The sequence below is a fragment of the Pleurodeles waltl genome, chromosome 6 (assembly GCF_031143425.1).
Source record: "Pleurodeles waltl isolate 20211129_DDA chromosome 6, aPleWal1.hap1.20221129, whole genome shotgun sequence".
Taxonomy (NCBI): Eukaryota; Metazoa; Chordata; class Amphibia; order Caudata; family Salamandridae; genus Pleurodeles; species Pleurodeles waltl.
In genome coordinates, this window is record NC_090445.1 from 250,501,641 (window position 1) to 250,513,977 (window position 12,337).

Here is a 12,337-nt window from a genome sequence, read left to right on the forward strand (position 1 = left end):
TGCTATGCTCTCAGTTAGGGGTTTGGTAGACTTCATCTATATATGTTATTCCAATATGTTGGAACTGTTTATTTTCTTCTCACTGGTCACCACCATTCTAATTCTGTTATGTCTTATTGCCCTAATAATTGCAGCTCATATATTTTATCGTAGATTGCAGTCTTTTCAATGAATATATTGAAAACCATCCTGCATCTCTTTCTTTAACGTATGTGGGTGTATGAGACTTTTTGCTAGAGAGAGAAAGGAGTGAAACTTGATGACCGCAGCTTGCCCTGAGAAGCCACAGAGTGTCATGTTTCAGGCTGCCACAAATCACCATTTCTTTCAGGTTTGGGTGGGTTGCTGTTAGCTAGCCAGAGGGTTGGGCCGATAGCTGCCAAGATAGTGTCAGATCAACTCAGTTACCCACAAACGGGGGTGTTACCATCCCTAATCCAGCAGTCTCATTCTAATAACGGGAGACTTACGACAACACCATGGACGTATCCATAGAAAGATGAATAGGGCACCTTAGAAATATGAGAGAGAACTACTCAAAAGATTTGTTAAATAAGTACCTGACCTTAATTTGTTGGTAGTGCCATGTTATGCGGTTTCTGCTTTGGTAATAGGACTGTGTGCTTAGGGCAGCAGCACTTCTAAGTGTGGGAGACTGAATGCGACCCACAGCGTTAGTTGCTGTCAGCCTAACTCCTGGCTAGCTCATAATACTTAACTCCAAACCTGTTAGGTAAAAGCTGATTACATCAACCTGAACAGGACACTCCGACTTCTCAGGGAAGTTGTGGAAACAGATTGTACCCCTTTTGCTTAGTCAGTCATGCATGCTAAGCCGAGACTTAAATATGCAAGATATGTTTTCAATACATTTATTGAAGCAATCACAATCTGGTATAAAATGCATGTGCTGAAATAATTAGGTAGATGAAACAAAGCAAGGTAACCATGAAACCAACATTACGATCAGGGTGAAGAAGATAAACAATCCCATCATGTGTGTGGTCCTAATGTTCTATGGATGCTGTAGATTCCTACCTAACCCTGTGTCTACGACTGAGATCATAGTAGTTGTAACCCTCTGCCTGCCCTGATCTAAGAGATCAGCCCCAACCCCATACCTGGATAGAGTATTAGGAATCATGTCATATAGATGTCAGTCCTCTCTGGAAGCTGGAAGATCAGAATCAGCTAAACTGCGAGTCATGCAGTACGCAACCCAGGATGGTCATGACCAGAATTCACACTACACTTCTTGGGCTGGTGCACGATTTATATACTGAACCACACTACATTAGAAATACAGTTCTGATGTAATATAACATCTCAGTGATAGAAGCTGTCTCCTAAAATGGACAACACAAGGTAGCAAATTGTGTACCTCGCTTAAAAGCGTTGGACAAGCAATACTGATTATATGTTGTACATAGGGCTGATTAGGCGAGCAGCATGTTCTTTGCCTTCCTAGAATAAAACAACTGATAAACTGTGTAAAAAAAGCCATCGCTAAAATCAGCCTTGTCTCCCTGAATAGACCATGAATATACATGAATGATAAGACAAGACTAAAACAGGGGTGACCAGTGTGATCCTAAAAGGGTCTTCACGACAATACGAAAATGTCACAGGGTAAGAGGGTCAATAGACATTGGACAGACCGCCCACTGACAAACAAAGTTGCTGACCCCTACAGCCCCCCCCACCCACAGTAAATGCCTCAAAGGAATCCAAACCAGAGGTCCTTCTGTGGAAATAATGTAACTAAGGTCCACACATACTTGGAGTTTTCTCTGACATAAAGGACTTGATGTCAGAAGTACATCCAAGATAAGATGGCACTCTTGCTGGGACCACTCCTCTGCAAGAGAGAGCAGTGCATTTAACGGCTCAGCCATCTGCAAAACACGTTCCCCACACTGCAAATGAGGTAGGGGGAACCAAAGGGAAAGCTGATGGGATAACCTTTTGTTTGCCCTCCTTTAAGAGACACTGAAACAGACAAGCCTGCTATTTACATACAGTCTGGAAGAAAAATCACACAGAGGGTGTAGTGTTGTGTGGTGTAAATTGTGTATTTTTGTATCCTGAATGGTAAATTAAACAGACAGTGAGACATAATTATTCAATTTAAAACAAGGCAAATGCCTGCATATGCTATCATCAATCTACCTTCTTAAGAATAGCTTGTCAATTCTAATACAATTCTCCACAGTCGGACAATCTGTAACTCAACCACTTGCTAGTAATTTCTCTGAATGGAAATGAAAGCAGCACGTTTTCCCTATCTATTTATACACACTGCACAGTGCTTTGTCATTGGCACTCAAGTATTCTGAGGAAGGGATCTACGTTTTTGGAGGAAAGGTGACTCTCTTGGGCACTAGTGGTTAGTCTTAATAGTATTTCAAAGAAATTAAAAAGATCAGTGGCCTAAAGTTTTGCCCAATGGATTGGGAAAATAACAGTTTTGTCTCAATGCAAGATCATGTTTTCATGGAAATATCAGACACTCGTTTATAGTGATTTGGGGTTCCTTTCATGAATTAAACCCGCTATGTATAAATTGTTCCACCATTTCTGTTTGTTTTTCTGTGCCTTAACTGTTGTGTATGTTTCAGGGTTCACTTAAAAGTTTGTAACTGGTGGATATTATACTAATGGTAAATTGTATGTTCTCCAGTTATGACTGTATTAATGCATTTCTAAACTTTGTTATAAATGTCTAAGGAAGCCACTTATGTGGTATAAACATTTAGGCCCCGATTTATACTTTTTGGTGCAAAACTGCACCAACTCAGTTTTGCACCAAAAAGGTTAGCACCGGCTTGCACCATTTCTGTGCACCAGCCAGGCATTATATTTATGGAATGGTGCAAGCCGGTGCAAAGGGTAGGCTAGTGGCAAAAAAAATGACTTTAGTCGGGTTGGAGTCATTTTTTGCACAGGAACGCCTACCTTGCATCTCATAAAGGCAAGGTAGGTTTTCACTTCCAAAAAATGACTTTAACTCCATAAATTTGGTGCTAGATGGGTCTAGCGCCAAAGTATAAATATGGAGTTAGTTTTGCACTGAATTAGAGTAAAAAAAAAAAAAGACACTCATTTGGTGCAAACAGAGTATAAATATGCCCCTTAGACATCAAAAATACCTGTTAACCTACACAGGCAAGAATGCATGTTTTCTTTTTAAAGTACAGTGTTTAAAAAACCTCGGGAAGCATAATTTTCTTGACAGATCTCATATGTGTGAAGGTTTTTTTTTTTTTGGTGAGTAGAGAATTTCTTAATCCACTATATGGTAGACACCTTAAAAAAAAGTACAGAGTGACTAAAACGTGCTTTACGTTCTTGGAACTTCTTGATACTTCAAGTGGGTATGGTGGCCAGCACAAGTAGGGACAATCAGCATTCTCGAAGTTAATATCTGGGAACAGTGGGAGGAGAGATATATGGTACTATTTTCCACCACAACTCTGAATAAAAGGATATTTTCTGCAGTGCCCTGTTGTGTTGTGAAAGCTTGTCAAGACTACACCTCCTTTTGTGCTGATATCTAATGATTAAATCAGTAGAGGTAAAATCATTGGGTTGCAGTCACTTCATTATAGATCTTGTAATCCCATGTGCAGATGGCCAGTATGAGTGCCTCATATCCTCTTATAGTTCATGGGGATATTGTACAATACTTGTCCATAACCACTTATTGAAACATCCCAGTCACTTATTTTTCTTTGAAAGAGAGATTAAAGAAGATGGAGCCTGGGGTGAAACTCACTTTCTGCTGTTCTTTTTACAGATTGAGAGTCATAAGCTGAGCTTTCGTGAAAATGCCAGAGCCAAGACTGACCACGGAGCTGAAATTGTGTACAAGTCTCCCAACCTCTCAAGTGATACTTCCCCTCGTCGCCTTAGCAATGTCTCCTCCTCCGGAAGCATCAATATCGTGGACTCACCACAGCTTGCAACATTAGCTGATGAAGTGTCTGCCTCTCTTGCCAAGCAGGGCTTGTGATCTTGTTTCCAGAATTATTCTGTGGAGAGGCAAAAAAAGAAGTAACGGAAAAAGTAATCTGTCCTATTTCTGTTCCTTTTACAGCTGTTTCTTATGGATTTCCTATCTGGTTATTTAACTAACCTGATTTACAGTTACTTTAAAACTGATTCCTGGACATAAACATTTCTCAGGCCACAGAACAAATTTTGGAAAACACATGTGTATCTCTTCATTTAGTGACCATAGGGGATTAATGTATTTATCTATTGAGAAATGAGATTTTAACCAATGATGAAACTTCAAATTAAGTTTGAAGGAATATTTGATGCATTCACCAGACACTTATACTTTTTTTTATCAGGACATAATGACTGGAGTTGTGTTGAAGCCAAATCAATTTAGCTGATAACCAGTAAGACATTGCACTTAAAGGTTTTAGGGAAAACAGATTTGGGGAACCTTACTTTTGGAACTGCGTCTAAACCTGAATGAGAGTGAGGGGTGGCAATAAATTTGCCTCCTAAATTTGCCGTTTTGTGGTTAAGTACCTGAAATGACTAAACGTTGACCTGCAATGATATCACTTCCTCCTCCAAAACCCTTTTAAATAGATCCTACTTGTGTATTGCACAGATATGGACAAGAAAGTTCGAATTTGCTGTCATCTTTGAGTGAGTTTTTAGGACACAGAAATAAAACTCGAATTTGCCTTCAATTACCAGCAAACATTGCATGGTAAAATGACTAGCACCCAAGCTCAAAATCTTGTATTTATCTATAGCAACAGCATTGTGTGGCCCTTCATTGTAATGTAAATCAAGATGTGGTAAGACATAATAAATAAGCTGAGAAGTAGAAGAAGTCTGTTTGTAAAAGTATTGTGGAACGGGTGAACTAAATCATTAGACTTTTAATTAGAAGTTATCAGATTGTTCCTTAGACATGCACATTTTCCCATAATCCCTGCTAGAAAGACCTTGTTTATTCCGTACTATAAAGGAATGCTCATTGCAAGAGCAGTTGCGTTACTGCACTACCTACAAGCTTTTTAACGCAAATCACCATGAAATTGAAAGCTAGGCACTGTTTTTGTAGTAGTTTTTATAGTTATTTATTAATGTGTTGATGTTACTTTTGAAATAATGTCACCTTATTTTCTTTGGGAGTATACTTATGCTAGAATTATAGTCTTGTTGTTCTCATACATAGATTAGTAGATTTGTAAACCCAGTGCACCATTGGAAAATACCTTTAATAGCCAGTGAAATATAACTTGCGAGTTTACATGCAAAAGTGCAAAATAAAAGGAACGTGCACTCTCCATTGAGAGAGAGAGAGAGAGAGAGAGAGCTCCATGCTGCTCCATGATATGCAGTGTTGGACAGCTCTTGATTATGTATGGATTGTGCAACTATTGCTTCCAAATTAAAATGCCCACCTATTTGTGTAGAAATTAAGGGTATATTGCAGGCCTTCGATATGGTAAATATTTGTATATTTAAATATTTTTTACTGAACACATCTCAATACCTGGATATCCTCAGAAACTAGATGGGACATTTCGTTACTAGAAGCTTTTGTGCTGAATGGGCATACCTCATTAGGCAGAATACATTAGGAAAGTAGAGTATCTCCCTTGCCAACTTTCTGTTTAGTTCACTAAACATCTGGAAGACGTATAAAAATCATTTGCAATCCAAAAACTTTAAATAAAAGTCACTACGCACCTGCAAAATATATGAAAATCATGTGTAGTCCAAGAGAAAAGTGTGCTTAAAAGGACAATTGCTCAAATCTAAACATCTAGTTACTTTACCCGGTTATAGCATGGACGGATATATTTGAGAAGCTGTTCAACATGTGGAAATGTAGGAGACCTTCAGTGGAAAAAAATTATATTCTGGCAGACTAGAGAGCTTACACTGTTATCAACTGCACATGATTATGTTAAAGCACGTGTCACAGGGGCCAGATCACGTGCATTGTACTGGTGTTGGGCGATTTTGCATTGTTATTTACACTGGCAACCAGTGTAAAAATGTAATTTGGATCCAACGATTAGCATAAAATTTAGATTTTCTCCCAATTGGTTTGAGAAAATATTGTTTCAAAACTGTTACATAATTTCCCTACACCAATGCTGAATTGTCCAGAAGTGGTGCAACTTCAATGACATGATCCCATTTTTTAAAGTGAGAGTATCCAAAGAGGCTGTTGAAAGTCAATTCTGAATGTTTGCGTTTAGGATGTCTGAGTGACCAGGGTACTGCATTGGGAAAAAATGAAAATGCATAAACTTTGCATAATATAACTTGACTAGGGCTATAACATTTCAACTGATGCATCTTATTCTGCATGCTAAAGCTGACAGGTCTTAATCTGGCCTTTGATGGGGATTTTGTGGCAGTGTTTGTCATCTAAACAAATGTATAACTTCAGAACTAACACTACAGGCTAGACAGGTATGTTGAGATATATTTAGCTAGTAGATGAGCCATGCTTTCCTTCTCCAAGAGCACATTCAGCACATTGAAAAAGTCTCTTATAAAGATTGCAATAAGGGGTCAGAAAAACAGTGGGATTTGTTTCCACCCCCTTTGGTGTTATCAGTTCAACAAAAGGGTGACATGCATGGTGCCAGAGCTTCCACTGCACCACCATTCGGTCTTTCAGGCCTTGGTCAGAGGTACCTACTTTTTAGGCTAACAGCTACCCTATTTAGGGTAAGCAGTCTAGCATCTTTTTAGGTGGCATCATTGGCAAGATAAGTCTGTATTTGTATGGTAGTCTTTCACTGAAATAACTATTCTAGTGTCCAATATGTTGTGGGAGAGATCTCCGAACACTTCAGGATCATTTGGATCATGGGTACCAACGATGCAGCCTCATGTATGGTGACAGCATTACCAATATGCTTCAGGGGCATGGTGGAATAGCTGCCATAAAGACTTCACATGGTGGAGGTGGATTCTTCTGGAGTTGTATCTCTAACCAATGGGGTGCCCATTTTCAAACACAGTGCATCTTTTCTCCCTAGTGTGGTCTCCCTCTAAATGGTGATTGAAAGACTACTCAAATAATTTTAAATGAAAATAAGTTACTACACTTGTAGCATACTCCACGTTTATTGATGAGTTGATAACTATTGTACAGAACAATAAATAAATAAACACTTCTCTGAATGATTGAAAATTTATATTTTACTGTGAAACCTAGATTGAAATCTCTAAGGCTAAAATCGATATAAGGCAGCAGCAAAGGAAAAGATTGAACAGATTTCACCGTCACAACATTTTTATGTAGAAAAGTGCTGGAAGACAGAAGGAATACTGATTACATAAAACTGGTATTTATTGTAGGTGTACACAATACTGATTACAGCAATTTAGACCTATTTAAATTCTAAGCAAAATTCTGCATTGTCAAAGTACATTTCTCTAATTCTTTGTAAGTGAATGTTTTTTGCAGCCCAACCCAAAGTAATAACACTGGGAAATATTTTATGTATACTTAATTTATGTTTTTTTTTTCTTATTACACCATTCACCCAGTGACATTTTAATGTTGTGTGCAACACTATCAGACAGAGGTGAAAAACTACTAAGGGAACAGATAGGCCATAATGGTTTTCAAGAACCTTGGGTATCATGCCACAGTCAGTCATGCTTGCAGGCAGTTATCTCATAATATATATGGGATGTGTTTTTGCGGGCTATGACTGGAACATAATATTCACATTGGTTAGTCTGAGAGCTAATGAGGTAGGTTAGACTTTAGTATGGATAACATGGACTCCTACCCACTGCAGCAAAGCCCAATACCTTGTTTTAACTCCTTTTATATGACTCTGCAATACTCCCTAAGCGTATGTAAAACTAACATAGCTATTACAAAGTTTCCAGGAGAACCTACATTGATAGTCACTGCGAGGGGAGTATATGATACTTTTCTATGAATCTGAAAACTATGGAAGTGTTTTAATTCATTTTCCACATAACTTGTGTATGTTGTGCAATCCAAATTTACAAGAATATTATATTTCTAAACATGGTGTATGTATGAGGTTTGATTTCCTCCTTAATCCCCAGTGTTCAGGACTCTATTAATGATCTCTAAAAATAACTAAACTAGAATCTCTTCAGATTTGTGACTTTGTGACTTGAGTATTGATAGTACCTGCTAAAGAGATGTAAAATGCACCAGAAACTGAAGTTAGTATAGCTATAAACCAGTGAGATTACACAATCCTTTGTGCTTCAGAGATTGGTAGAATACAAACGCACTTTTAATAGCAAATCTAGGGCTTAACCATATTTAAATATGGCAAGTTGCTTTAGTATGAACTCCTACTATAGGATTAATTTATTTTCTTACATTTTCTAAGAACAACGGGATACGTTATAATTTGAAAAAGAGCATTACTAGTGTTGTTACATCCCACGGAAGATGAATCGCCCAGTTACTCTACATACATGACAGAATATTGTTGAAATGCATTTGTGACTTGTTATTAAGGTTGTTTAGGAGCATATTTGGTTAGACTATTTTTATTAGCAACATGGAGGATTGTCGAAGTCAACATGATTGGCCTGTTGGTGTATTGAGGTTGGACTCAGAACAAAAAAATCAGTGGTTAGGGTGGAGCACATCACATAACAGGCCTTACATAAGTGAAGTATTTGAGATGTGTTGCTTGAGCCGTATCTATTTGACAGACTTTGATCCTGCAGAATACAGTCAGAAGAGAAAAGGCTGTATTTTATAAGTTGATTGCATTATCCTGTAAACCTGGAATCACATGTTTGAAGCAGTGGTTGTTATCAGTTATTGTTAAATATACACATGGCTAGACCTTTTTATACAATCAATTTAAGGCCTTCGTCTTATTTCCTAACATCCTTATAGTTTGCAGTTGTGTGTGTCTGGGATATGCTAGGATAACATCTACATAACAATATATGTATTTAAAACAGAACATTACATTAACGATAGGCAGGTTCTTAAATTCAGAGTAATTTTTGGTTACCAACTCTTCAACTCTAGTCCTCACTATTTAGAGGTAATCACCTTTTCGTTTTTGCATGTCTAATGTAAGAAAACCAGTTTATCACTAAAAAGCATTTGTTCTTGGAGAACCATCATTATAACTTCTTTTTGGGTTTTAATTTTTAGAATTTTTGAATGTTTGTAGTAAAAGGAAATAAGACTTGTCAGTATCTGAAGATAATATATCTGCTTGGCCACCCTGAAAAATATCCTGCATGAATCTTCTCGCACCTTGAAGAACAAGCGCATAGCATCCTTAGGAAAAAAAACTTTTTAGAAAGAAAGGGAAACACATATAATTTTAAAGTATGTGGGTACTTTATAGCACTGTACAAAGACATAAATATTTTTTAAATTCCTTTTATGTGCTGTTTGCATTGCTTTTTAACTTAAGATAACTACTATTATTTTTATGATTGCTTTTGTTTTACAAAGCAGTACGAAAACAATGAACTGAAAATATGTTGCTGCTTTTGGCAGTATAGCGACATATTATAAATATTTTTGGAGGTGAATTCCCTGTTTGACTGACATGCAAGATTTGGAATATGGCATTTTGTGATTCTGTACTGCAAGTGTTTAAAAATAACAACATGTAATTATTTTGGAATTTAATTGAAGGGTTCCCCATGCGTACTCCTGTAGAAAGTTTGATACTTTTTTATCAGAATGCTTCTTCAGAATCATTAAAGTATCTTTCTCAGAAAAAGGTCAAATCTTGTGAAGATTCAAATGTATCAGATCCAGTGTTCTCTGAATATTTCGTTATTTATCTATTGCATTCCCCTAGCTGCTTTCAGGGAGGTTCATGTTCATGATTTCAGAGTTGCACTGTGATTGCATGGCATTTGCAAAAAGTGACCACTGAGAAAATTGTTTCTCTGCTAACAGATTAAAAAGGAATGGTTGACACTCTGCTACCATGAAAAGAAATTGAACATATCACAGAGAAATGTTGTCCAGTTCTGCAGTGGTGCAATTTCATAGAAGACATGGGATATTCAACCTAAATAGCCAGAGTTTAGTCTAATTCTGGAGTCTAGAATTTGCCTAAATTCCATTAGATTTGAATTGGGATTGGGTCCGAGTTTGCCCTAAAATACAATATTAATCCATTGCCTAATTTCCATTAGGTTTTAATTGAGATTGGGTTTGAGCTTGCCCTAAATGCAGTATTAATCCATTGCCCAGGTTCCATTAGGTTTTAATTGGGTCTGCGTGTGCCCTAAATTCAACATTAATCCATACATTTACATTTTTGTTGTTTTAGTGGGATATAATATTTTAAGCTTCAGAATGCTGAGCATTCAATTTTTTTGTTGACGAAAAACACTGCTGTTCAGTGTGGTTTTAATGCTAATTTTCACACTTGCGGTTTTCTCATTCTGTAATCATAGTCTTTTTCCTGATTTAGTGTGTCCTTGAGCCCACAAATTCTACAGTGCCCCGATTGTTTAATATATTTTCCTGAATCTTCACATTATCCATGCCGAGTCTTCACAAGAACTACATCCAAACTTAACATTAAAGGTATTCTCACAGGACAGTCTTTTGGATAAAAGTACACTCCAAACGACACTCCTGCAGTCATGTACAATGCAGTTGGTATGCAAATAGGGTATTCTGTGACTTTGAATACTGACCACTTCCTGCATACTTCCCCAGTAAAAAAAAAAGAAAACGTTCCAAAGCAGAATGGAAGTACTACTTACTTACAAGTAGTATCTTATCTGAAATTTCCCTCCCCTCAGAATCACAGTTAGGGTGTGTTCCACTCATTTATTAAGATTTACCTTGAAACAGCGTGTACAATTCCTACAAATTCAAATAAGTTCACGCAAATTTCATTTATTTACTTCCAAATGTTTCTCAACACAAGTTTCATTGAGTTCAGAACTAGACAGGTTAAGTCGAGAGATGATCTTAGCATTATTTATTTTCAGAATTCTGTTGAGCAAATCGTAGTACATCTGAAAATGTCTAGCAATAGTAACTTCTTTTAAGGGCAAGGACACATTTCTATGGTAATTATATATCTTGACGTTAAACTATTTAGATTTTGTTAGTGTAGCCCTAACAGCTTTTCTGCTACTTCCAGAAGCCCATGGAGTTCAGGAAAATGCTAAATGCAGTTTAAAAATGTTGGCATCAGTCAAAGAGGGAGTCCTTCCTGTTCTCATATTTGAAGGTGTTCAGTAAGAGAATAGCTGCTGCTTCTTTTTGACTATCTGATTGTAAAAAGCCTGTCTTTTTAAAGGCTGTTAAAGTCTGTTGTGGCTTTGTGTCATTCTAGGTAGGATTCTACAAACCTGGTGTATGTTTGTTGTCCTAATATATGGTACGGTATGCCAAACATATGGGAGAGGCTGTTGAAAGAGGTAGCAAGAACTTTTGTAACCCCTTTATTTTCTGTTTATGTTCAGAAACCCATATAAATGGCATAATATTGGCCAAAATATTTGAGCATAAAGTTTTTATGCGTTCATTTAATCACTTTTAACATGATTGTGAGAAAGACATTTATGACAGGCACTGCTCCTTTGTCCCCCCAATCTGTGTTGGTTAAAACAAAGGCTTCAAACTGAAAGGTTTATAATTTAAAAAATAATTTGTTTTTTCAAAAAAATCAATTAGGATGAGATATTTTGTTGTTTTTGCATCATGTGTTTCATTATGTATAGTTCAGTGCTCAGTGACATAAAATGACGTTATTAAGACGTTTTCAGGGCAGACATTTGTTGGTGAGATACATTTTGATTTGATAGGGATTAAAACAGACACCACGTAAGTGTGTCTTGTGTTCTAACCTCTACTTCAGATACTTGCCCTTTAAATTAACAAGGGTAGCTATGTCACCTGCAGGCCCAACATTTCCTCTTGTGTTTCCCTTTTTACGTTTTACTTAAAGGAAAGCCTGTATAAGCTCACTCTACCCTAGCTTCATGTCTGTGAATGTACATATTGTATTGTGTGTTTTAACAACTGGTTTACCCTGATTGTTGCTGTAAATGTGAATTTGGAAATAAAGTCATTACTATAAGATAAATCTGCTGTGCATCCCTGTTTCGTCACAAATAAATGTAGTTCACATGAGGTGAGCGGTGTGAGGAATAGTTTTAACTTACAACATTATTTTCTATTGCTGATAAAAGTGGTCCTTTAGGAGTGATGCCAGACTTTAGTTTAAACCACGCCCACGTTCATTAATTTGAAAGATAACAAGGAATTCAAGAGATTATGTAGCTCAAAACAACAAAAACATAGAAAATTATAAGCATGCACTAAGACAGTCTGCAA

The 12,337-nt window shown here is 37.0% G+C and overlaps 1 protein-coding gene across 4 annotated transcripts in view; it reads left to right on the forward strand.

Annotated features, from left to right (window-relative positions):
- MAPT (microtubule associated protein tau) overlaps positions 1 to 12,086 on the forward strand; it is a 755,319-nt gene extending 743,233 nt beyond the window's left edge. For 3 of the 4 annotated variants that reach the window (XM_069238040.1, XM_069238043.1, XM_069238041.1), the window contains one exon: positions 3,797 to 12,086. In XM_069238040.1, coding sequence (XP_069094141.1) covers positions 3,797 to 4,012 — 216 coding nt within the window. In that variant the 3' untranslated portion in view covers positions 4,013 to 12,086. The remainder of the gene's footprint in view (positions 1 to 3,796) is intronic. The other variant, XM_069238042.1, reaches the window with a different exon arrangement.
- The last annotated feature ends 251 nt before the right edge of the window (positions 12,087 to 12,337 follow it).